Here is a 26,680-nt window from a genome sequence, read left to right as displayed (position 1 = left end):
CTCCTTCTCTGCAGGAGTTATAAAGCTGTAACTATGCAATGCTCTATTCAGTTCTGTAATATTTGTAAAACTGTCCACAGTAAATAAAGTGTGTTGGGGTTTGGGTTTCTTTCAAGATAACAATACAGCTGATATAAAAAAATTTAAAAACCCTTGCTTTAATAAAGAGTAAAAAATTGGATACCTTTTCTTAAAAATATAATGGTATTATTAAAAATGTAATTTCTCAAGGTTGGAATCAGTTTCTGAAGTAATAAAACCCATTTTCTAGAAGAAAACATCTCTGAGCTGTTGCAGTGTCTAAGCACATGAGCATTTAACACATTTTTCCTTATTGCATTCCAAACAAAAGTGGGTACAATGAGTTTTCACACTGGATACAGCAAACTCAACTGCAACCAAAAGGAAAAAAAAAAGAAGGTAAACAGTTGAAGAGTGTGAGGTAAAGGGCATGACTTTCACACTGTTTAACAGTACTAGCAGTTCTGAACTCAGCACAGATGAGGGTACCTGCATCTGGTACAACTAAACAAGGAATTCTGTCTATAAATTGGATCTAATATTGGCATGAACAATATTGCATTAAGAAATTAACAAATATTTGCTTATAACCAGATTAACTTGATAGATTATTTTATTTTAGAAACCTTTCTTATTAGGCATGAAATACAATGCCAAGCCACTAGGAATCAATAAATCTCCACACCCTTTTGAATCAGCAAAGAAAGCACAGAAGTAGGCAAGGGGTTCTACGGACAAGCAAATTCCAAAACTGGGTAAGACCATCAACACTGAAAGGAACCCAGCAATAAATACATTTTTGAAACATTTACAAGCATTCCACCTTGCGTTTTAGAAAGACTGGAAAGGAGGGAAGAGACATTTATTCTTAGCTTAACTGAAATCTTAACAGTCCAATAATTATTAGTTCTAGAAGAGTAGTAATAATGCAGTTGAAGATGTATTACTCCTCTCTTGCTGTTACATTTCCCCTTCCCCTTCTCCTCTGGATCTCTTGTTCAGTTTCATTCCACCCTGATGTGAAGGGGTGGTAACAGTGACTTTGTGAGCATCTGGAGTCCTTGGCCAGGAGAAGTCCGATATTCAGGTTTGTATTTCCTCCCCCTCCTCTAGTTCCCCTTAAGATAATTTTTCTCCCTTTGCTACCTTTTTCTTTCTTCATTGGTATGCAGCTCCAATTCTGCACCTGAATGTAGTGTTTTACCTTTAGATACGTCAGGTAGTGTTTCTTTGCAACCTCCAAACGCACTTTCATCCAGCTCCAGGCTTGCATTTCTTTGAGTGACCGCAGGCGAGCCGTTTATCACCACGGGCCTCCAGTACCAAAAGCCCATGCCCATTTCCCTAGTGCCTTACACCAATAATCCCCTGTGGTCCATCCTCGATCCTCACTGCTCCAGGGCCTGTGGTACCCCAGCAGACCCGTACGCTCTACAGTGCACCACTGTGGTCAGCGCACAGAACACCTCGTTCTACAGAGTAACAACAATGCAAACCCATGGATGCGCCACACAAACTAAAGTTAGAAACAGGCACCTGGTCCACTGGCAAAAACCGCTGCTACAGCCGAACCAATTTAAGCACGGGTGCGGGCAGGTGGGGCACTGCCAGCGGCACAAGTTCCGAGACCTTGCAGACTCGGTGCCAACCCCGCAGCGCAGTGACAGCCGCGGCGATGGAGGGTCCCGCACCGCACCGCACAGCACAGCACCGCACCGCACAGCACCGCACCGCACCGCAGCGCGGCAGCGGCCGAGGACGCGCTCCTGCTCCCGCCGCGCCCGCGCCAAGGTCGGCGGCAGCCGCGGGGATGTTGCCTGCGGACACGGTTTCAGCTCAGTGGGGTTTCCTTGAAAAAAAGACATCTTCTTCCACTAGTTTTTTTTATTTTGCACAAAGCGCCCGGGTGTGAAGCTCCACACTCCTGTGCACGCGGGCACCGGGCAGGCACACGCTCTCCATCCGCACGGCCGGCCCTCAGCCCGCTCCCGTTTTCCAGAGCGGCTGGGGATGGGCAAGGCTGGCCCAGCCGCGCGCGTTACCACCATGGGCACCCTCTGCCGGGGCTGGAGCGCGTCCCGGAGCGCCCGCGGGGACACGGAGCGCAGCGCCCGGCGGGGACAGCGGCCGCGGGCACACGGGCGGCACGGCCCCGGAGCGGCTCCCGCTGCCCGGAAGCGGCGCTGCCGCGCGGGGCCGCTCCCATTGGCCCGTTCCCGTCACGCCGTCCCGCCCCCTCGGCGCGGCGCGGGCGCCCATTGGCTGCCGGCGGTGCCAGTCGGCGAGGGCGAGCTCCGCCGGTGCCCGCGCTGCGCTCCCGCGCGGCGCGCGCTCTGCCGGCTGGTGCGGCTGCGGGCGGAGCAGGGATGCGCCCCGGCTGCGGGAGCGCGGCGCGGAGCGGCGGCAGCCCGGGTGGCCGAGGGCGGCGAGCGCGGCCGGTAAGGTCCGGCGGGGGATGCCCGTCGTCGTGCGCATCCCTTGCGACCGGTGCCGAAGGGGCGGCTGGCAGCGCCGGGCAGCGGTGCCGGCACGGGCGGAGCGGCGAGCGGGCGGGATGCCGGGGGCGGCCGGCGGCGCTGGGCCGCGGCGGGCAGGGGTCGCGGGCGGGCGCGGTCCCCCACCGCCCCCTGCCGTGCCCATCGGCGCGGGGGTCCCCGGGCGGGACCGGCGGTGCGGTGGGAACTTCGCCTGCCCCCGCCCGGCTGGCGGCGGCGCCCGCGGGAGCCGCGGCGGGGGCGACATCAGCGCTCCGGTAGGGGCTGCGGCGCTGCCCTCGCTCCGCCGCCTCGGGAGGGCCGCCCACCGGTGCCGCCGAACGGTGGCCCCGGCGCTGCCGCGGGGTGCCGGCGGGAAGGGCGGCGCGGCGGGTCCCCCGGCGGTAGCGGCGGCCGGCAGCGCGGACGCGCCCGGGCCCGCGCTGGGGGCGCTCAGCGCGGCCGCGCCGCTCTTGGGGCGGCGGGCTGAACTTCCCTCAAGGCAGGATTTTACTCGAAGGCGGTCCCGGACGCCCGGCGGGGACAGTCACACAAGCGAAGGCGGCAGCGGTGGCGGTGTGGCCGCAGACTGGATCTTAAAGTTGTTAACACAGTTAGCTCAAAGAAAAGTTATTGTAAAGTAAGCGTGTCGGTGACGGTTGATGCATGACCGCTGGCTACTGAGACAGAGGAATTAGAAAGAGGAAATCCCGTTTATCCCTGTGCACTCCTTTCCATTGTTCTTCAGCCTACTGTACTTTTACTGATAAAGGCAATATTGCTAAGCTTTGAAGTGTTGTCAAATCTTGTTAATTTAGATAAAAACAGCATTAAGATGTTTTTTAGAGATGTCGTTGTAAACATTAAGTATCTTGATTATATAACATTTGAAGGAATCTGCCAGGATGTTGCCAGGCTTTGTGATGAAGAACCTGATCTTCCAGTCATGGAAATAAAGAGGAGTTTTGACATTGTGATTTGGTAGGAAACAGGATAGCATCCACAATTAAGAGACCTAGAGAAATTAGTTCGTGTTATCTGTTGGTTATGTTGCATCTCTTGGTTTGGGTATTTTAAACATGTAAACACTGTCTGCAGAAAATGTAAAGAGCATTTAGTTTGTTTCGGGGGTTTTTTGTTCCTCTGTACCTTTAAGTTTCCTTTTCTACTTTCTAGGATTGTATTGATCTTGTTCGCTCTTTCTTGGTAGAGTATTCTGATTAGTTAGTTATAAGGATGTGTTCAATCACGTGGTGCATAACGTGTTTTCAGAAATGTTTTAGATCGTGATAGATGCAAGGGTGAATAACCAGTGCAAACACCATTGCAGCACATACATGCTCTGCTTTGGGGAGCTGAAGCCCATTTTTACATCTGTGGGGAAGGCACAATTAAGTGTAAAAGATTTTAAGTGTGGAATTAGGGCTGACACAGGTTAAATATTGTTCCCTCCCTGCATACTTACCCACTAAATAACATTTTTGTCAGAATATAAATTGCTAATGAAATTTCAGTTCTCATACAATTCTAATTCTGGATAGATCTATACAGGTTCAGCAAATGTCATACTGTCAAACCAGTTTTTCAGAAACCTCATTTAGTTAACCTGATTCAGTGTCGTCAGAGTATTTTAGATTATAGTAGAGAACAATCCTCATCCACGTATGTCACACATAGCCCGATGCAATGCCTGAGATGTACTCAGTTTTGCTCATCTGCCTCATAACATCACCCATTGTTTCCTTATGTGCTTTTTTAGGAAAGAAAATCCCCATTTTTTGTGACTGTTTTTGTGGAAGAGAGCAGTGAAATCTTTATAGGTAACAGGCTGAAAACACTAAGCTTTTCCCCCCACCCTGCCTTGTGAATGACACCAAAACTTAATCTAAAAATTTAGTTTGTGAATGGATAAGCACATAAAAAAATTTAGTTTGTGAATGGTAGAACCTTCAGCACATGAGCAGACTGTATTTGTGCCAGTCATTTCAGTGGGGCTGTTCCCAAGAGAACATGCATGCAGGAGAATGTATGCCAATGTATTTTCAACATCTATGCCTTAAATACCTTTTTTCCATGCACAATCCTGAAGAAATCTTTTGTAAAACATCTAAACATTTCAGTGCTGTCATTTCAGAAGGGTGCTTGATTCAGTGTTTATTCATCTTCTTTGTATGTTAGTAAATAATGAAACTTTTTGGAGCAAGAGTCATTCCACCACTGAAGTCAATATACGTGTATTAAGTATTTACTTTTAAAAAAATATTAATCAGCTGTAGACTTATGAATATTAATAAGTATTATAGTTACATAATGCTCATACCTAGTTAAAAGTTAGAGGAGAATGCAGAAGTTTCAGAAATTTTTAGCTTGCTTTTCATGGTTTTCTTCTCTAGAAAAGAAAGTGAGTCCATCTGTATGCCTCCCAACACTCAGAGATATCCTAAATTTTCCTAAGCTGCTTTTGTAGTAGTAATTTTACAGGGTAGTTTCACTGTATGTCACATAATAAGACATCTGGAACTGAAGCAGTCAATTCTGTTATGTTCTCCACCCTGATGCTTATTTAGTTAAACAGATAAAGATAGATAATAAAATATTATTGATGTAATTTGCCATGACTAGTAGGAAAATTATTTCTTTTGATACAGCTAGGGAAAAAAAGTGGTATGCTTTTTAGAACTGAGTGTATTTTAGAAATAAGTATATATGTACGTTCAGTTGAACCAATGAAGAGATGCAGAAGCTCAGGGAAAAGATGAATGAATGATGTATCTCCTAGTTGTATTAGATTATACAAATGGTACACTGATCTGTTTGGAAAAGCTAATGCTGTTTTTGAACTGCAGTTAAAATATGGACTCATAGCTGTTAGATCTGTCTTCATCAAACACAGCAACTCTAAATGCTGATGTATGGCAGCTCTGCAGAACTCCAGACACACACAAGTATAAAATGCCTCAGCATCCAAGTGTTCCCTTTGCTGCTTACCCAGCAGCCTCAGTTTCCAAACAGTGATAGTGTCTGCTGCTGCCTAGCAGTGCCACGGGCACAGTGACCAAGAGTGCTCTGCTTGAGCACCTCTTTCTCCTGAGAATGCCTTTCAAGGAACTTAGGAAAGATACTCTTGAACAGGAATTCAGCCCCCAGTGCAGGGAGCACAGCTCTTCAACAGTAGGACAGAGGCAAAGACGGGGAGGTTGTTGTTTGACTGACAGACTGCAGCTATGTTGGTGGAAGAGATAAGCTTTCCCCAGCACGACCAGGAGAAAGAAAGGATGTACAAGAGTCTTGGGCCTGTTTGTGCCTACTTTTAATACAGAGAAGAACCAAGGTGTGATAATGAATGAATTACAGATCTCAATTAGAAGACACCCCTCTTCTTGTATAGCTACCTAAAACATAAAATTGCCGGGTATTGCATGTGTAGTGGGGAGTGGACACTTTTTAACCCTCTTGCATTCTGATTTTTGTAGCTCTCAATTCAAACTCCCAAACTAGTGGGAATAATCTAGATATCTGCAATAGTTACTCATCAAAACTCTATTATTCCCTTAAGAATTAAAATGTGTAATTTAATGCTTGTATAAGTGTATAATTTAATGTATTGCTACAAATATTTATGAAATACATAAGTATTTATTATAATATATATAATATATATATATAAGTATGCATTTTTTTGCACTAGAAGAAGTTACCAAATACTGGTGAGGGAGCTAATGGTGAACAGTGCAGTGAACAAAGAAAATGCTACATAACTGAAATCTTGTGAGAATACTGTTGAGCTACATTTATTCATTTCTGTGTTGCCAGTATACCTTTTCCCTTTGCAGTAGTCTCAAAATATTGTAATTATAATATACCTATTTCATGTATAAACAGTTTCTGTAGAGGAAGGCAGAAAACACCCGATAGACGCTCGCTTTTACACTCAATTTTTTAAGACTGCCATCTGAGTACCAGCAGGCTTTAACTATTACTGTCTTTTGAGACTTACTTTAGTAAAAAAGTGAATGACTTACACGGCTAACCTTGCTTCCCTTTGAGCAGTTCTGCAGCTCAGCTCTTTGAGGGGCTGATGTTTGTTTCTTTTGTCCCTCAGCAGGTGGCTACAGTTTCACTGAAATAGCTGATCTTGCTGTGGAACAACATCTGTGGCTTTCTGGGGTCACACTGCTTGGAGTAATGCAAATATTTCCTCCTGGGTCTGACCCTTATTTTTGTTTAAAGATACAGTTCTAATTTATTGCTTAGCATAGGCAGTTGTGTTGGAATTTATACTGAAGGACTGCTGTTATTCAAATCTGACCTCCATCTTTCACAGCTGCTAAGAAGCAGGGGTGTAACTTTTGTGGATTTTTCAGAGCTCCACAGAAGATACTAAAGGCAACTGAAGTGCAGAACATCAGAAAAGCTCTGCTGGGTCAGACCAGTGGAGCTTCATACTCAGGGTTAGGTCTCTGACAGTGAAATTAAGGGATGCTGTTAGGGACTAGACACAAACCTAGCTGTTTTATGAACCTGTTCTGTTGTACTCTTCCTGCATACTTGTTTGTCACATTACAGATGGTGGGTATATATCTGCTCAGTGGTTTTAGAGCCCATTTGTGGACCTGCAGACCAAGGACCTGTCTTTTTCGAACTTGCTGTGACAGCAAGTTCCAGAAGCTTACTACTATCTTTGTAAAGAAGCACTTAATTCTTTATTAACTGATGTTGTGCTGGCTTTGTAAAAGGTCCCTTAGTTCTATTACTAAAAGATTTAGCAAGCAGCTTTATGTTAGTTTATTTACCATGTTCATGATTTGATTGATCATATCTTGCTTCAGTCTTCTTTTCTAACTAAAAAGCCCCTGAAGTCTCTTTTTCTAAGGCAGGCACTCCATCTTTGTGGTATTTTGTTCTCTGACTAGAGTGTTTTTGAGATGCAGAGACCAGAAGTACTTGAGACATGGATGGACCAAGGTTGTACAAATGTGCACTGTCTTTTTCTCAATGCCTTTCCTCATGATACCCAATATTTTGCTAAGGTTTTTCTTGCTGTTGTACATAAGGATCTGTCAATAATGGCTGCTGGATTTTTTCCTCCAGTCATTTGTCTGCATGTTGTATATGTGACTGAGATTATTTTTCATGAGATGTATTAGCCTACATATATCTACACTGAAGCTCAATTGTCATCTTTTTGTCCACTCTGAGTGCTTCTGGAGCTCTTTGCCACCATGGTGGCATTAGTTCTGTGCTCAAAGACAACTTCTTGTGCTTGTCTCCATTTTGCAAACAGTATCATTCCTTGTGAGCCTTTTTGCATGTGTGTCTGTGAGGAATAAAAGTGCCATGGCATATCAGACAAGAGTGTTCATAGAGTTTAAACTCACTGAATGTAACACAGGCTTTGGTTTTTTGTTTTGTTTTGTTTTTTTCCTTGTACCTCAGTAAACTCAGACAAGGTAATGCAATGTCCAGAAATCCAGACCACATAAAATAGAAAGAAAACTCTTAAGAAATGCCATTCCTAGTACTTATTCCAACTGCAATGAAAAAGGAAGTGAGAATGGTGGTATGTGGTATTTGATCCATGTTGATTGCTGTTAAAATTATTTTTAATTGAAACCAAAGAAGCTTTTAAAAATATTGGAGTGCAAAGCGATATTTACTCAAATACCTTTAATGCTTTCCTAGCCTCTCTACGGATTCAGCACACAACAGCCTTAACTCCAATGCTATCTAATTAATCACCTTTCATTTGTGAACTACATTTCATAGTAAGATGAAAATAATAACCAAAGCTTTTCTTCTCCTGCCTCCCAGTTGTATTAGGGGTTAGGCTGGAAGCCTGCCATATAGAAAGGATCTCTTCACGTTCCTTGTTCAAAGCCAGGCTAGTCATTCGATACTCAAAGCATGTCACTTGGAAAAGCTGCTGCATTGCCAACAGCACCGAGAGTGAGGTTTAAAGAAACATCAGAAATGTATTATTAGTGTGCTGTGTTACCACTTAGTGCTACATAGTAATAAATGTGGTTTCACAGCAGGGCAAGTAACTCCAGCAGCCTGTCTGTGATGATGCTGTCTCCCTTCTCCCAGTCACAGTAACACCATCCTTCCTAACCTTTGCAGAACTACTTCAGCACATAAGTCTGGCAGAAGATCACTCCTCCACCCTGGCCACTGACTTAAAAAGCCAAAACAAAACAAACCCACTTTCTGCCAGCTTGAATCTGCTTCACAGAGGACCTTATGAAGGTTGTGCAAGGGAGGACATAGAACTATGAAGGTAAATGCAAGAGGAGAGCAAGATGGTTGAACAGCAGCAGTTAACAATATGTGCTTGTCAAACCCCAGTCTGAAGTGCTGTTCTGTTTCTTGATTTATTGTTGTTCAAGTACTTGGCAGAAGTACCGGACGATTTTAGTAGGCAGCCTATTTCTTTGTTAATTTAAATATTTAGCTTAAAGAATTACATTTTACTTTCTTTGAAGAAAGGCCCCAGCTGCTCTACTACTAATTTATGAGGTCATATGCTGTGTAAATCTGGTTGTCTAAAGGACTGTTACCAACTGTAGTTGACTGAACCAATAGGATTCTTCTTTCATTTTGTTTTCCCCTGTAATACAATTCATCAGAACAGCTTTTTCAAATTAGCAAGTATTCAAGTACATAACAAATGTATTTCTACTAGTTGATTTTTGTCATGGGTGGTTTAAAGTTATATTCCTGATCTATTAAATGGGTGCTGTTTGTTGGAATCAAACCAAAACAAGACAGTTTGTCAAAGAAAAAGATTTTGGTATATTGCATTTGCACGGTGTGCTTGAAACTCACCCAGTGCTTCTTTATGACAAGCATGTCCATGTGTACAAGTAGCTGTGAAGTCAAAACAGCTTTCTGTTGGCTGATGCAGCTCAGAATTAGTTTAGTGAGCTCATGGTAACCTGCAGGATGTCATGGATGGACACGAACACTGTCAGCCTGCACTTTCTTTTTCCCCAGTACTTACAGGCCACAGTGGTGATAATTGCTGAATCTGTGCTGAATACATTTGGCAGCAGTGATAGAGCAGTGCCAAATGTGCTGCTTATCTGCCTTAAACAGACTATCATTGTAAAAAGTGGAACTTGTGTCCCATTGTTCAATTGTGACAATATCTTCTTGTGTTAAGATGGGTGCATTAATCTAACATTTTAGAAGGTACTTCAGAATCATCAGCCAAGTTTCACTACAGTCTTCCCTAGGAAAAATACTCAGATGTAGGTACGATGGTACATGTAAATGAAGCCACACCATTGTGGGCATCCAAAAATTACTAGCAAGTTAATTTCTTTCATATGTATACTTTTTCATAAGGTCTGTCAGGCAGCTAGTAAGAGTGGCATTAGAGCAGTGGTAGCATTGTAGTGTAAAAATCTATTATATTAATGTATACCTAAAGCTTTCAGCATTTGCAAGATTTTTCCATGTAGAAAAATAATACATTTAACTTGGATTTCAGACTGTGTAGTAAAGCCACTGGTTTTTCTTTTTGCCAAGCTTTTGAGTATGCTAGATTTTTGTTAAAAGGCCACAGAAAATGCACCTTAGTGCAAATACAATCACAAACCAAATTCTGTTATATGTAGTTTATACTGTATTTGCTTAAAATAAGCTAGGCAGTAACAAAGCACTGCTAAAAGTTGGCTAAAAGATTCAAATATATGAGGTTTTCATCACAAGAATTCAAATGAAAGTTTCTCACCAAGTTAGTGGCAACTAGGTCATATTGAGTCTGATGTCTCTAGTTTACTTATTTGGGATTCACCTCTACCCAATCAGTTTCTTAAAGAGCACATTACTTCTGCTCTGAAATACTTTTACACAAATATTGCTGTGTTGCAGCTAAGATGAAAAAATGTTTTGTAAACCCTGAAGAGACTGGCCTCCTTGCTGGTGATTTTCATGTGCAGATTTCAGATTATTCTACCAAGTCAAACATTCCCATTGATTAATCAGGCATTGAATTGGGCCAGAAAAGTCTGGAATAGAATTTGAGCATCCAGTCTGCTACTGATTCTGTAAGTTGGATCATATTAAACATTTCACATGGAAGATATACTGCTACTGGGAAAGCGTTTTTATCCATATATTCTACCTAATTCATTAAATGAGAAGTCAATGGGAGCAGAATTCAACATACTATGTCCTAATTACAAGTGAGGAGGAGATACTGAATGCCATCTTATTCTGAATATTTCTCAGGAGAAAATAAATTTTTTTTTTTTTTGCTCATGCGTGCATGAACATAGAGGCATAAAGCAAAATACTAGTTAAACTAAGAACTAATTTGTGGAAGTTCTGAACTATTTGTTCATTTGTAATAGGGAAATTAAATAAATTAAATATTTCTGTTAGGCTTTCCTCCAAAGGTGTTACACTTGTAATCATCTCCTTCATAATTTGAAAACAGTAAGAAAGGAAAATTTCTGTATAACCCATAAAAGTAAGCAGCCTACAAGTGCTAATCAATCTTGTCTTTTGTAAACTATGTCCCTGTTTTCTGAGCAGTCACTCAGCCAAGTTACTGCATGCTTTCCTTTTGCTGCTAGAGATGAGTTGGAGGTGATTGCTCTCTAAAGAGGCTTCTGGCATGAGCAAACAAGTCAGTTACATCTGAGCAATTCCTATGCACTTTGTACAGTTGTCAGTGACATGAAGACTCCGACCTGTTGTAATATTTGTGTAAGACCTTTAGGGTTCAGGTGGTTTTGACTGTACGTGACCTAATATTCTGGAACTATTTAGAATTGCTGTTAATGAAATTCTTTCTATCAAGATACCAGTAAAGATTCTGTGAGTTTTTTTCCAACTTTGATAGATCTACCCAAAATTTTTAAAATTAAGGGTTTTTTTCTATCTTTCAAACTATCATTTTTATGTTATTGTCATTATTATGTTATTTTATAATTTTTGATGTTATTGGGTCAAGTTTTGACTTACACAAGATACAGCTGTTTGAAAGTAATTTTTAGTCATGGCTTTAACAACATGACTTCGAGCAGCTGTAATAAAAATACTACCTGATTTTACATTTTAAAAAGTGTTTTGTAAGTCTCTTATAGACAAAGTACGAGTGTCAGGTAGAACAAAGCAATTACCATCTTGTATGTTGAAACATCCTCTGAATAAAAAGTATGATGATCAATACCAGAAATCAGTTTTGGTATCAGTTATAGTTATCAGTTATATGCTTTTAGTAAAGACACAGTCTTTGAGACTGAGGTATCTGTAGAGCATGTTGAGAAGATTGCATGCAGTGCAGCACACACATGGTGTCAGGGTTGGCTCCTGGATTCCTGCTGCTGTGAACACCAGAGCAGGTTTGCTCAGGCAGAGATAATCCAAGGAGCAGTGCTGGCTGTTTGTTGTGGATCTGTTTCAGTCACATTGTGCACGTGGCATGGCCAGAACTAGTTGGTCCCAGCCACTAGAGAGCAACTGGGAGAGCGGGGTGAGACCTGCCGGGTCGGAAAGTATTTTCAGGTGCAGGGACATACACGGCTACCTGGTGGCACTTGTGCTTGCCTGGGTGGGTGAAGTTCAAGGACACTACAGCTTGGTCCCCTGGCTGAGCCTTTGCCAGTGGCACCACAGTTGTGTGAGGACACTACAGACTCAAGAGGCTGCTCACTGCTTTTGCGACCGCCTGCTCCTCTTGCAGAATCTCACAGACTCAAGAGCCTGGCCTGGCAGTTCCAAAGAGATGGTAAAAATGCTGATCAGAAGTTTAGTTTCAACAATTTTCAGTTCAAAAATAATCTAAATATGCATGTATTTATACATGTCTACATTGTTAATCTCTTATGTTGTCTTGTGTACTACCTCAGAATTCTGTAATTGCTTCCATTTTGTACGTTTTGTTCTTACACACCAGGACTTCATAACTCACTGGATGATGGTTTTGCCTGATTTGTCAAGAAAGGCATGATATTAATAACATATCTCTTCTTTGTTATCTGTTAGACTATTTTAATGGAGGAAAATAAAGCAATTTGTTTGACTTTCATATATTTTCATTGTTGAAAAATAAAATGTTGATCTTTTGAAGATGATGACCACCATAAAGATTGTTGTAATGTTAGTTTCTTTCATTATACAGTAGCTAAATAACAATGTTAATGTTAGATGTATAAGTACCAGGTTATCTCATGGGATATTAAAGATTTTGAGTTGTTTTCTGTTTCAGAAGACAAAAACTTACAGTTAGCTGTTCTAATAGGTGGTAATATGAAAGATAACTAAAAGAGCCATGGAGATGACATGTGGATTTTAGAAACTAATGAAACCCATATTGGTTGAATTGAGGACTTAAAACTGGAATACTGTTTCTTTCTTTAACTAGTAAAACTTAGGCTAGAAATTTTTTCAATGAGATGCAATGACATGCTTAAAGACAAATAGATTTTCTGACTCTCTAAGTAATACAGTTATATTGTAATGAAAATGCAGGAGGTGTTCCCTGTGAAGCACAGCACTAATATTTCATGTATAACCAATATGGAAGTGATTAAATTGCTTTACAAGCAAAGGTTCGTAGCATGGTAACACGAAACATTACAAGCCAATACTGCCTCTATCTGAAGATGTATTGTTTTGTGCTAATGAAATATTGTAATAACCTTGCACACCTTTAGAGAAGAACATCAACTATAGCTCTCTGGAGTTATTTTTCAAACAGTGCAATGATTCTGCTTGAATAATTTTTAGTTAAAATAAACAAAACCATAAGAATGAAATAACCATATTAAATGCTAACAGATGCATAAAAGGTGGGCTAATGTATAAGTATGTAGATAGAAATAAAATATTTTTTTAAAAGTGAAAGTAGTTGATTGCCAAGTGGATTTCACATTAATTCAAAGCCTGCTGGACTAAATAAAAGTGATCTCCAGCACCTCAGTTAAATTCAGTCAGTCATAAGTTCCTTCCTCTCTTCCCTAAGAATTAAAAGCCAGGACTTCTGTGAATTTCGGTGAATCCAGTTTTCAGGATTTAGGTAGCTACAGTGTATTTAACAGCTTTCTTTCGGACACAGTGTTGCAAAGATTTACACTTTCCCATAAAAACTGTAGCCTGGGGCTTCATCAGGATAGTATCTGTATAGTATCTGAATTTGTTCATTGCCAGGAACACCTTGCTCAAGTTTTGCACTATATTTGTTCTGGAAATAATGAGATAAAAAAGTGAAAACTGTGCGAGTTTGGGTGAGAAATTTAAGTTGGCAATACAAGTAATATTATAAGTTAACATTCATTTTAAGGTTTCAAAGGAGATTTGACATAAAATGGTATATTCTGTTCTATAAGGATGGTTTGAGCATTGCTAGAAAGCTTGTATATTATTTTTTTGTTTTCTCTGAGTGTAAAGTTTGCAAAACTGTTTTTATTTTTTTCTCTTCTGATCCAGCTAGATTTTCATACATAGGAAGGCATGTCACATCCATATGTTCTTTGTTCCTTTAAAATACGTAACTCCTTCATCATTTGGGGTGTTCATATAACCCAGTTATGTCCTGTTATGAGTAAGTTCAGAATTGAACTAGAAGCTATAAGCTACAGATTTTTGTGCCTATTAGCTTAAAATGGAAACAGCCTGCCCCCTCTTCTTGCTACATTATATAGTGGTATGACAATAGTTCTTTTAATTAGGTCATTAAGACATATACAGAAGACTGACTTGGCAGACCTAAATTACATAAATGTCACAGAAAAGTCAATAGGATGTTTGTTCATGAAATGAGAATCTCACTGAACGAAAGACTGTACTACTACTAATAAAACTTTGCATCAAGGTTGAATTCATAACACACTGCCAGCTACACTGCATTGATGGAAATGCAGTTTGAACTCCAATGTTTACTGAGTATGGAAGTGATGAATACATGGCTCTAACAGAAATGCCATTTTTTGTGCCAGGTAGTTACTAGTACTTTGGTTAAGGAATTGGGCATGTCAATTAGCACTGTTCTAACTAGGATTTATTTCAATGGTATTTTATTAAATATGCCAATTTGTGTGTAGTATTTGACTGCAGGTGGTGGTGACAGAGGACTTCTTAGAAAAAGCATTTCTGCTTCACCATGTGAGATGCTGTCCGGAGCACTGTTCTAGGGTCATGTCAAAAATTGGCATAAACTTGTATGTGAATTTCATTTACACTTTAGCAGGGTCAGTTTCACTAAAGGGTACCAAGGAAGAAGGGTAGTCACACAACACATGCTTTACTTTTTATCAGAGGTATCCATCAACAGAGTGGGGGTGGTTGTTGTCCTGTTCAACCAAAAGGACAGATTTCATTCCCTTCAGAGGTCTCTAACAGTTCCCAAGACAGAATCTCCTGAAGGGAAAGGACAATGCTGTTCTGCTTTTGCTATTTTCTGTGGCTAGCTAACAGGTGCTGTTTGCTCTTCTGTCCTAGAACTGCTGTCTTTTTGACTAAGCACAAGGCTGCATGCCAGTGGAGGCTGATGTAGATCAGTACAAAAATAGCAAACTAGCCTCTGCCTAAATGTGCTAACCTGAGCAGCCTTAGACTTGAAGGCTTGGCTTCCACTGGGGAAGTTAACTGTCTGCTGTAACACCCTTTCCCTGGCAGAGGCAAAGAAATTCCTAAAGATTGGTGGAGGATTCTGTTCATTTGTGAAGTATTAATGAGCTGTTGTTATTCTGGAATTAGCTTTAAGATATTTTATGGTGTGTTAAAATCAGTAACAATGTCACAGCAGCCACATCTTATTCATGAGGTGTGATACATAAGCATGAGGCTAGTTGCTTTTAAACAAGGACTAATTTCTGTCTCTCCCCAGATATAACTCCCTAAGTTCATGTAAATAGATTTTGGAAGACACAACAAGCAAGTTTAGTCTACTTAAAACCTTATAGTTCTTTGAAAATACTTGCAATTCCATTCAGCATGTGAATGAAGTCCAACCAAAAGACTTCAGCGTTCCACCAAATAAATCCAGGGCCTTTACTTTTGCCAGCATGCTGGGAGTTACATTTTCCACCTAAAATGGATTTCTAGCTCATGATTATAATTCTTGTATAAATGGTTCATTTTTATTGAGAAGATATTTCTTGGCTTGGAAAAGTACTTTTTTTCCCTTGGTGCTAAAATCATTGAGGTGGAAGGTTTGCAAAAGAAACTTCAGCATCAGAACCCAAACGAGGCAAAGGGCTAAAAACGCATCTTAAGGACCATTAGTCAGAACAATTTCAGGTGACGGTAGCCAAGATTGTTTTATATATGAAGTTCATCAAACAGAAAGTTGGTTTCTTTAGCTGGAAAAAAAATGCCTAAAGGGGTATATTTTTGCTGCAGTTGCTAGGGAGCAGCTTACACTGTATCTGTGGGATATAATGTGAGTCATGTAAAATGCACTATGCTGATAATTTACCTCAGAGTGGTTAGAGCTGAGTATTACATTCGCAGAGCACATCCCATTGTACAAAAAATGAAGATGAGATGGATGTTCTGAGTAATGTTAGGTGACAGAGCCACAGTGGTATACAAGGCACAGTACACATGTCAGTCAGCTGACAGGAGCATGTCAGTGCTACACGATCCTTAGGTGGGGCTATGATTAGGTGAGCAAAAAAATAATACATTGCAAGATGGGAGGAAAGAACACAGCAGAGAAGAAGTAAAACCTGTGTTTTTGTGCATTTGACAGATCTTTGGAATGAATGAAGTCCTGAGAATCCTGAATAGTGTAGTCTTTTTTTACGGCCAGCTCACTTGATGGAAGTCTACCACTAGTATGTCGTTTAACAAAATGAGGATGGGTAAATTGGGAGGGGGATCTGAGTAGCCCTGCTACAAAGTGAAAATGCTCCACTGCATTTGGAAACAAAACTGCTTAGCTATGAAATGTCAACATCTGTAATATAAACCTCTATAATTACTTGGTTACAGGACTTTGTCATTTTATTTCAGAATCTGTCAAATTGGAATTATTTTGGTTGAAAACACAGTTTTAACAGTTCAATATTATTAAAACTGCAAATGCAATGCATAAATTATACAGCTATAACACTGGTTACTTGTTTTTATAGCATTAAGCATTTCCAAAAATTATGAAAATATTGCTAGAGATTTCCATTTCAATATAATAGTTAAAATCTCACCAATATTTTTTCCTTACTGCATCAATACAGTGATACTCTCTTTAAGTTAATTGCTTCACTCATTTAAGCACTGGTGCAAGTTTGTCTCACATTCTGTACACAGAGATTGAGTGTGTTTTCCTCAGCAATTACTGCATTTGTTCAAAGTGAATTAGGAAATCAAAAATGTTAGGAATACTCTTTAATTAGATGATTAAAGAACCCAGCAAGTAGCGTGATGTTCAGATAAAAACAAGAGGTATTCTGTAGCATTTTTAGGCCATGGTAGAATTCAGACAGGACATGAGTTGTACTGTGCCACGAAAGGGTCTGCCGTTTCTTGAAATCCTGTATGGCAAATATTTATAGTTTTCAAGTAATTTTATCCTTCCAGGCTCAGCTGGCTCACCTTGAAAGATGCTTTCAATAAGCAATCTCACAGTAAGCTGTCTGAAAACATGATGCTCTTCCTAACAACAATTTGAAACCCATTGGACTTGGCCTTCGCAAAACTTTGTGAACAGATACTATCAAAATGCAGCTGAAATTAATGAAGTTATGTACATTAGCTACACTAGCCAAAGATTAAAATAAACTGCCTTTCATAATCTGCTTTTGCAGATTATTGACTTCTCTAATCTTTTCTAAATGTTAGAGGGTTTTTTTTCCTTCTCTAGTAAGCCTTTGACTCTTCCAGCAGATTAGCTCCTCTAAGTTTTTCATAAAAGTCCACCTTTTTTTTTCCGCAAAGACTACTTTTGATATTGTAAAGTCACCATGATTTATGATGTCTTGCTACTGTCAACAAATGTCTTTGCACTTCCTGTACTTTTTCATTTTTAAATACTACTACGGAGGAAAACAATATGGTAATATTAGTGAGCTCTAACTTTATCAGTCATAATACTTCTTGCTGATTTTGTTGGAAAGAAAAATTAAGTAGGCTTTGGCACTGAGCTGTTAAAGCTCAGATATTTACAGGAGGCAAAATGAACATCTGTGAACTCTCTATTTTGAGAGGAGCAGTCACCCAAAAAGTGTAGGCACTTATATGCAAATCCTGAGCCCTCTGAGGAAAATTTTCAGGAATTTGGGGTATGGCATAGGGAAAACACTGGAATGCTGCTTCTGCTCCTTTAATAAATATCTATAGATACTGTGTTTGAGCTGGCTGAACTGCTGTGTCCATTCAGTTAGTTTGGCTGGTTTACATCACATACATACAATTCTTAAATGTCCTGAGATAGCAAGTGTGTGATCAGTGGAGGAATTCAAAGCCGTAATTTCAAGGTGAAATCGTGACCTCTTTAGTGCCATATATTCTGTAGTCTTAATATTCCATTGTTTCTGATGGACATCTTACCTAGATAGTACCTGAATGTTTACAAAAGGCTGAATGAACTTTGGGCTGCTCACAGACAGCGACTGTGGGAGGGACGATCCTTCCCTGCTGTTTTATGTTGGAATCACAAGCCAGGGCTGGAAGCTGTTTCAAGGTGACAGCACTGTAGCTACTCAAGGATGTAGCCTACTGCAGTAGATTTCTATATTTTAATTTTGGTACTATATGTGGTTACATACATTAAAAAGTTTGGCTTTGCTGTGTGGAAGTGATCCAGAGATTCTGAACAGTAGTGAATCATCTGATTCTGCCATTACACCCTTAATTTTCACTACAGTGTTTATCCCAGCATTTCCACCCAGCTCTGGGTTGGCTGTAAATTGGTTATTCAAGTTGTAAGAAAAAGAAAATAACCTGGAACAGCAAGACAAAATAGAATGTACAGTGAATCACAGCCAAGGTCTAACAATTCTGTTCCTCCTAATAAAGACTCCACTATTGCTGCTCAGCAAGCAAATACTACATTTCAAACAATAGCTTTGACTCGTTAAATTCCCTCAGTCCCCCCATACTCTATTTTCTGAAGAAAAGATGCTTCTACAGTGTAGTTCATATAAATTAGATAATCCTACCAAATGGTTGGATTGTGCAAGAGAGACCAGGTTGTCTCCAGCTGCCTGAAGATGGAGGTGAGGTTGGACAAAGCAGGTAGCTGCATTTCAGTTAATGAAGAATAATTTAAGGTGAATTAATGTGTTAAATGTGAATAGTGTTAATCTGCCCAGGCAGCTCCTACCTGTTCCTCCCTATCCACAGACCAGTTACTCTTCTGTGTAAGAAAGCCACAGTCCTATGTAAGGAAGTCTTTCATTGACTATTATACTTGGCAGAGACTGACCAAGAAGCAATTTCCTTTATCTGGCTGCATTGTGGCATCAAGTTTTAAACCTTGGTTGACCCCTCTTTCCAGCTCTAAGGACTGTGAGTTAGGCATGAATTAAGTTATGTTTCCAACATATCCTTAATGCAACTTTTAAATGTAAATAAAGGAGTTTGCAGTGCAAGTGAGCTTTGTTATGATTGTGTCCTTTGGTAGCTGTCTCCTTCTCTGGAGATACTCAAAACCTCCATGGATGTGATCCTGTGTAACCTGCTCTAAGTGATCCTGCTTTGGAAGGGGGCTTTGACTAGATGGACCTTCCAACCTCAATGATTCTGTGATTCTGCATTCTTCTGGGAATGAAGCTGAGAACTCTGACTGGTTTTGGCTTTTTTTAAACTGATGAAGGTACCTAAGTCAGTAACACTCTCTTAACTTAGCAGTTGCTTTTAAAAGGCAAGTAAGAAGACCCACTGAGGAGCTACATCATTGGTTACTCTTGCAGATTCTGGAGATGCTGAACAGGCCTCAGAGGCTCCATGTGGGTTATGCTTGTTTAGTGCAGACTTTGTTCTGCTGTTTGTTGTTGGGGGTTTTTTAACTGCCAGCTAATCTTGTGGAAACTTGAGATCAGCATTTCCTTGATGATAAATGAAGGAAGTAAACAACTAAGAGCTCCTTGTCTGCTTTTCTGAAGTGTGGCACCACTCAGATTGATAGCATCCATGAAAGAGCAGACTCATTTGCACTTTCCCACTCTCCAGCTGCTGTGTTTGGTACCATAAGATATGGGGTCAGGATGGTAGGCCACAATTATTCATTCTCTGATGATGGAGACTTCCACGAATAGGAAAGGGAGTTTTGTTCACTAATAGAATGTGAGGCTGTAAAAGGATCTTTCATTAATGCTGTATAAGGGATCTCTTCTATACCTGCATTAGAAAATCCTAAAGGGAAATAACAGAACATTGTTTCCCTTTCCTAGGACAGAAAGTTGTCATGGAATAATGAGAGTTTGTATTCAAATGAGAGGCCTCTGAAGTCACAAATTTCTCATAAGCATTTGTCAGTAATGTATGATTTGTGCCCATATGTCTGGCTCATTTTCTCCAAACATTACAAGGATTTTCTGTGGTCTAATCTGATATATTCTAGATGTTCAAAACAAAACAGAACAATTGTACTACATGTATATTTTGTAGTCTTCATGAATTTGTTTGGATTCACAGCCCCCTGAAATTATTTAAAAAAGTGTATCTGATAAAGATACACCTTTCTGATAACAGCAGTTTAATTAAGCATTGTTTTTCACCAAAATTGGTGGTGCAGAAAATTACATATAATTGAAATTATAAATCACTGTTAATACTAATTAAAATTAAAATTACTGTCTGCCACTTGCATTCTTTGTTAGACATCTGATGACAGAAAAGATGGGTATGGAATACTGGTATGACAGTACAGGCCTCCTTGGCCTTGCTGCCAATCCTTTAATATTAACTCAAGTAAAAAACCTGGCAGGTGCAGTTGGGTTTCTGATCCTTTGACAAGGGCATCCTCCTCTGACAGAAGGACCTGTTTCAAACCACATGTCAAGGAACAGGATTAATAGGTGTGAAAAGCAGTTGTGTGCAGATCACAGCAAGCATGAAAAAGGTTAAGGCAAGATTCAAGATCCAGACAAACAGTAAGGCAGAGCAATGAAGAAACAGCCGTGGGGTTATGTGACTATTACTTTGTTAGTTGTAGTGTATAGAAAACAGAAGGAATTAGTCGTGAGGTTATTTTGGAAACCTTAAAAAACCCACAAACAAAAAAACAACCACAAAAAGCAAAACCAAACCAAAAGAAACTAAAAAAAAACCAACAAACCCAAAACCCCACTGGGGAAAAGCTATTGCTTTCTACCTCTGCACTAAACATGAAATTATTTTAATGTAAGTTTTTTTTATTTACTCCTGAACACTGGAGTACTTTGTCTAACACAGGCATCTTCATACAAAGGGTAAGAAATAGCAGTGACACTTGAATAAACCCCATTGTATGATAATATGCATTCAGGGACTGTATAGTGTGTCCAAACCAATTTTTTCACAGAATGTTAAGAGCCTAGTAGACAGAAACTTTAATGGCAATTGGTACCTATAAGAACTAGAATAATGCAGGCAATAAATAATAAGAATGATCCTGTTCAAGCCAATGGAATACTCAGCCTGACTAATTGTAGTGGGGGGGAAAGGAGTTTCTACCATTTTTATAATTTTGTTTTTTCAGATGTATGTCCTGGGCTATCAGTCAGCTTTCTTTAACTGCAGCCAGCTGGCAGGTGACACTGCAGTTTATCAAGCACCAGTAAATAAAATGTTATGCTCCAGAAAAATTCAATTCCCAAATCCCACCCCTAAAAATCAATAAAGCTTCTTCTCCAGCTAAAGCATTTCTTATGAGCATTCATTATTTAAATACAGCAATTTTTGTCACCTTTCTAAAAAAGAAAGATAAAAACTAAAACCAAATTAATGTTAAAAGCAATGAAAACTGTGGTACTAGAAACAAATATCTTTTTAATTTTCATAAACATTAAAGTTCTTTTTTATTTGGGTTAAGAAATAAAGTTTTTTAAAATTATTAAGAATGAAAGGTTTGTTATATCAGTCCTTAAAAACTAAAATAATGTTTGGAATTTTGGATACTTCTACTGTAACTTTACTCTCACTTTCTGAAGTTCCTGTTCCCGAGTTAAACATCACAAAACTGACTACTCTGTTGAATTAGATTTTATTGCATTAAGGTATATCATAATGCACCTAAATAATGTTGTTTTTGTCAGTCAGTACCCAGCTGTGGTTTAGTTTGCTGTAATAAAATCCAACTCAATCTTCATGAGTTTTTACATCTTTCCCTTTAAATATTTTGATGCACTCTCATTGAGGAGGTGGCAGAGAAGTATGACCAGTCCAGTCATGGAGGCACAGGGGTCTGTGTGCTTTGCATCTGGAGTCTGCATTAGATGCCAGATTGTACAAATGCCTTTTCCACCTTCCCTTGTGTATCAAAGCTGTATTGAAACTTTCCTAGTGTTGTGGTTGTATCAAATTAAACCTCCTGGAATTCTCAGTGTCACCTTCTGTTGCTGCCATTGACATCTGTAGTCTAAGGTGTTATGGTTTTGGCCTCAAAATTGGCTGCTGTTAACTTTGAGGATATTAACCATTCAATGCATTCCCCTTCTTTCTGATCTTTTCCCGTGGCCTCTAGAGCTCTTTACCTCAAAGAGATTCCTACAGCTTGCTCTTGGTGCAAACTGAAGCGTTCAGCCCTTCATGGAATCAATGGAGTCTAACAACTTTATCATATAAATATCCGTAAAAAGATTTTGGGATGTTCACTGATTGACACAACATAGTCAAGTTGTCCATTTGCTCTGAATTGAGTGCACAGGGAATTGTGTTACCTCCTAATTCCATGCTCCTCTTCAGAGAAGCCTGTGCAGATCTCTGAGAAAATACCTATTCAGACCCTGTTGGTTCAACCCACCTCTGTAATCAACCACTACATTTTTAAGATGAATCTGGATGGAATGTAATCAAAGTCTTAAAAAAATAGAAAAATATCCATATGGAATTCTAAACAAATTGACTTGTTAGACAGCTCACGTTCACTAATACATGTTTTAACTCAAAAAAAAGGTATGTAATATAGGAAGGAAAAATAGTATTTTGTTCATAATTATGCTAATTACAAACATGATTGAATTTGTATGGTTTGTTTTAAACTGTGCTGCTTGCATGCTCATACATTTCTAGATGGGAATAATACTAGTAGTCCTACAACTTTAAAAAGTTATGGGGCATATTTACAATAGGGCAGAATTATCATCTCCCTATCTTGAAGGTAAGTCATATGGACAAATGTACTTCAGCAAAAATGAAAAATAAAATATCTCCAAGCCAAGATGAAATGCAAAGAAACCATCATCAAATAAGACATACAAGTAATCTCAGATCTATGCATCAAATTTGAGCCAATTCACTAAATTAAAAGGATTGGAATTATATTCATATTATTTCTGACAGTTTCATTTTCTTGGTATACACCAGAACATAAAGAAGGACATTATATGCTGATAAATTTTGTAGCATCTTACTCAATAACTAGAAATATATTGAAGCTTACATTTCTAAGAAGCATTTGCAAGACGATAACTGCTAAAAATTCTGCCCAGTGTGTGGAACAAGCTATTTGGGATTTTTCAGTAAGGGGAAATACAGAAATATCAGAAAGAACCTGAAAATCAAGACAACCATTTTTCCAGTTGTTTTTGCTTGTCTGGCAGTAGGAGTTATTTTTCTCTCCTGGGTGAGGTTTTTACAGTGACTGGGAATAAAGTACAGTGTTTTTTGTGGTCCCTCTCAGGAAGCCATCTTTAGTGGCTGAGATAATCCAGCAGTGTCCCTTTTTCCAGCCAAACAGGAGCTGTGGAGCTGTGCCTTGCTCCCAGGATGCAGCAGCTTTGGCTGAGTGACCAGCCCTGCCCTGCAGAGCAGCACAGGCTCCTGTCCTCTGCCAGTCACCAGCCTGTCTGCTAAATGCTTCAGCAAATGCACTCCCATTTCAAAGCCATGTTTGGCACTTAAAGTCTTTGATTTTTAGTTGTGGCAGCTGTTGTTGGGATAAATGAACTGGCTGTTGGGAACAAATGATGTTCCAGCACCTCTGGTGCATTTGGGTAAATTCAGGACACCAAGCGAAAGCTGTGACTGGTTCTAGGTATCTTCTGAGAATAAGGATTCCTTCATTCTCTAGCTTTCTACAAAATTACTTGCCTACATTAGAAAATGGAAAATCTACCAGAAAGACAGACAGTTTTCTCGTTTGAAAGCCTATGGGAAAAGTGAAACTAGTTTGTTTTGCCTTGTTACTCGGATGAAGAAAAAAATAATGTAATGCCTTTAAGAAAAATAATCACACTTTATTCTTCCCCAAATGGTAATACTGGTGCACAGAAATAAGGAAAGCTATATTGCACATGCTCTCTCCTGATACTGCATTTGCTTTATTCTAATTTCCATGTAAAAGGAATTACTTGCATGTTAACAACAAGAAGAAAATCCAGGACCCTTCTACCATTAGATAATCTAATGCCAAAAGCACTGCCACAACAACTTTCCTGACATTATTTATGTAGGGAAGGGAGACAGTCAACATCTATTATGTTGTTCCCTTCATCAGCCCCCACCCCAGGCATGCTGAGGTGTAGTGTCATAGCCATGGAAGGCAGCATTCAGCTACATTCTAACACGGAGGTGAGACAGTCCCAAGCAAAGCCAGCACAGTGAAAAAAAGGGGTAATTTGTAATAAAATGAGATAGATGGTATTGACAATCTGACAGGGCAAATGCTTGTTTGCAGTGGGAATGACTTGCAGTTAGCAGATAAGGTCAGACAGAGGATGTTTCGTATCCAAGTCATCATGAGCTACAAAAAAAGTTACTACTTTCCCCCTGGGCAATTGGTCTTGTCATTCACACCTGTCTTTACCATTTTTTCCTGATACAAACCTGACTTTTTTATTCTTGAAGCCTGTATGCTAACTATACACCTATATATCCCAGGCAAAGAAGGTAAAGAGGGGAAATAGAGGTTTCCATTATCTAAACCAACATTTAAATACCTAAATAAAGCAGCCAGATCCTTAGTTTTCTCATAAGGTATTCTGGTAATTCAGTATCTTTTTCTTGACTGTATTCACAGACATTTTGCCAAGGAAGGGTCTACATTAAAATCTAGAAGACTTAATATCACTCTCTAGAGTTTATTCTTGGTTTACTTTTATGCTCTTCCAGAATCATCCCACCCATCACGAATTTACTACAGGTCACTGGTCCCAGGTGAAAGTCAGGCTGTGTTACAATGAGTAGGGAAGATAACTATTTATGTTATGCACACCCCAAGGATATTCCTCTCAGAGGAGGCATGGAAGAAGCTCATGGATTTCTTGGCATTAATTTCTAAAAAAAGATATGAAGTTGTGATGCTCCTTTTCAGCTTTGAATTGTCTGGCTAAAGCAGCATGGTACTATTCAAAACTCTTCAGTACCACTCCAGATTTGCAGTAAAATGCCATATCCTCTTTGGGTATGTAACAACCCAACTCTCTGTATTAATTACATAGAAATGGCACTCTTTTTACTCTACTCTTACCAAACCTATCACCTGATTCATGTAAAGGAAACATTTCTATACCTTTTAATTCCAGTTACAATCTGAAGAGTGAAACATGGCATATTTTAATTCAGTCTACCTTTTTTCTTCCTGAAAGCATCAATGAGCATCCAGAGAATGCAGGGACATAGTGAAAATTCTTATTGTACCTTTAATCTACTGTAAGAATCCTTTTCTTATTAATAATACATGTGAAAGAATGAGCTTCAATGGACTGATTAGTTCCAGGTGCTCTAACTGTGTACCTCAAATGGTAACAATGAAAGCAGGGGTTTTAGAAATAGGAGAATGTATTTAATATGTACTTTAAAAAATAACTTTATATCCATTCATTTTATGGGCACTACTCTAACCACGAATTTTTAGTATGTATTCAGTTTTTGCACTAATCTAGGATTTTGTCAAGGCATCCCTGTTGTGCCTTTGTCAAGCAGAATTTGAATAGAATACCTGAGTAGAAAGTAGAACACACTAAGGAAGAAATCTAGCCATACAAAAAAAAAAAAATTGCACATCATACTGTAACAAGTATATAACCTTTTCCACCATGAAACAAAAAGCAAGCTCAGTGATTTTCCAGTGCACTCACTTGGCACTCAACCCTCATCTGTGGGATCCTCATCTCTGTCACTTCCTGTAATAGTGAATTCAAATAAATTAATTTCCAGTTTTCATTGTTTGCTGTGCTCTCTCTCCTTCTACTTGTTTATTGTTACTGACTTTTGTGAGCCTCTCATGAGTTTTGGTAAAAAAGCCAATGTGTATTCAGCCTTCTCATCTTTTGAAATAGGGAATAGATTACTGGAAAGAATGGAAAAATTATCAAGTATAAATTGACATTGCTGGAAATTAATTCATTCTGAGTTATGTTCTATTATCAGCTGAATTCTACACAATGCAAATCAAAACACATGGAAATAAAAGTAAAAATATAAAATTACATTATTTTCAATTTATCTTTAATAAGTGTTTCATTCATAGCAGAGAAGCAGAGCATCGTTCCTTCATAGGTAGAAACAGAAAGCAATGAAGATTCATTGAGGATCCTGGTACATGAACCTGACCCCAGAGGGATGGAGGGTGGGAGTGCCCAGGAGGGTGACGGCTCCAGGAAATATTTAATATTTGTGCGTGTGTGTGTGTGAACTCTGAAAGAAGGAGAGGAATGGGAGAGGGTGGCAAGAGATCATTAAAAGACTGAGGAAAAACAAGTGCCTAGAGAACAGAATTAATAACTCAGCAAGGAAGTTAAGAATGAAACTTGGAGGTGTTGGGGTGTGTTTCCTAAGCAGACTGCTCATACTTTGCAGGCAAGAGCTGTGCAGCTGTGATGAGAAGATGGAAGTGAGACCAAGGAGGAAACCTTGGAGTGGGCAGGTAGCCTGTAAAAGCAGGTTATTTCTGAAAAGGACAAAAGTCAAGATTTGCAAGCTGAGTAAGCATTGTCACTTACTGAAATATATACTCCAGAAGATTCCAAAAATGTGACATTATGCTTCTAACTTTTCTGTTGTATCAATAAAATCAATAGCTTGAACTTTTTAATTGTCTATTTCACGATCAGCATTTCAACTGAACCAAAGTGATCCCTGCAGGCATG

General features: G+C 39.6%; 1 protein-coding gene across 12 annotated transcripts in view; it reads left to right on the top strand.

The window, feature by feature from the left end:
• Positions 1-1,391: 1,391 nt before the first annotated feature.
• The window catches only part of B3GALT1 (beta-1,3-galactosyltransferase 1), a 180,269-nt gene continuing 154,980 nt past the window's right edge, over positions 1,392-26,680 (top strand). For 6 of the 12 annotated variants that reach the window (XM_064434634.1, XM_064434633.1, XM_064434632.1 and 3 more), the window contains exon 1: positions 1,392-2,459. In XM_064434634.1, the coding sequence (XP_064290704.1) occupies positions 2,032-2,459 (428 nt within the window). In that variant the 5' untranslated portion in view covers positions 1,392-2,031. Of the gene's footprint in view, positions 2,460-8,615; positions 8,773-26,680 lie in introns of all 12 variants that reach the window. The other 6 variants (XM_064434619.1, XM_064434628.1, XM_064434627.1 and 3 more) reach the window with 2 other exon arrangements.

The sequence above is a fragment of the Passer domesticus genome, chromosome 10 (assembly GCF_036417665.1).
Source record: "Passer domesticus isolate bPasDom1 chromosome 10, bPasDom1.hap1, whole genome shotgun sequence".
Taxonomy (NCBI): Eukaryota; Metazoa; Chordata; class Aves; order Passeriformes; family Passeridae; genus Passer; species Passer domesticus.
The sequence above is the reverse complement of the archived record's forward strand: the minus strand, read 5'-3'. Positions and strand labels throughout refer to the sequence as shown.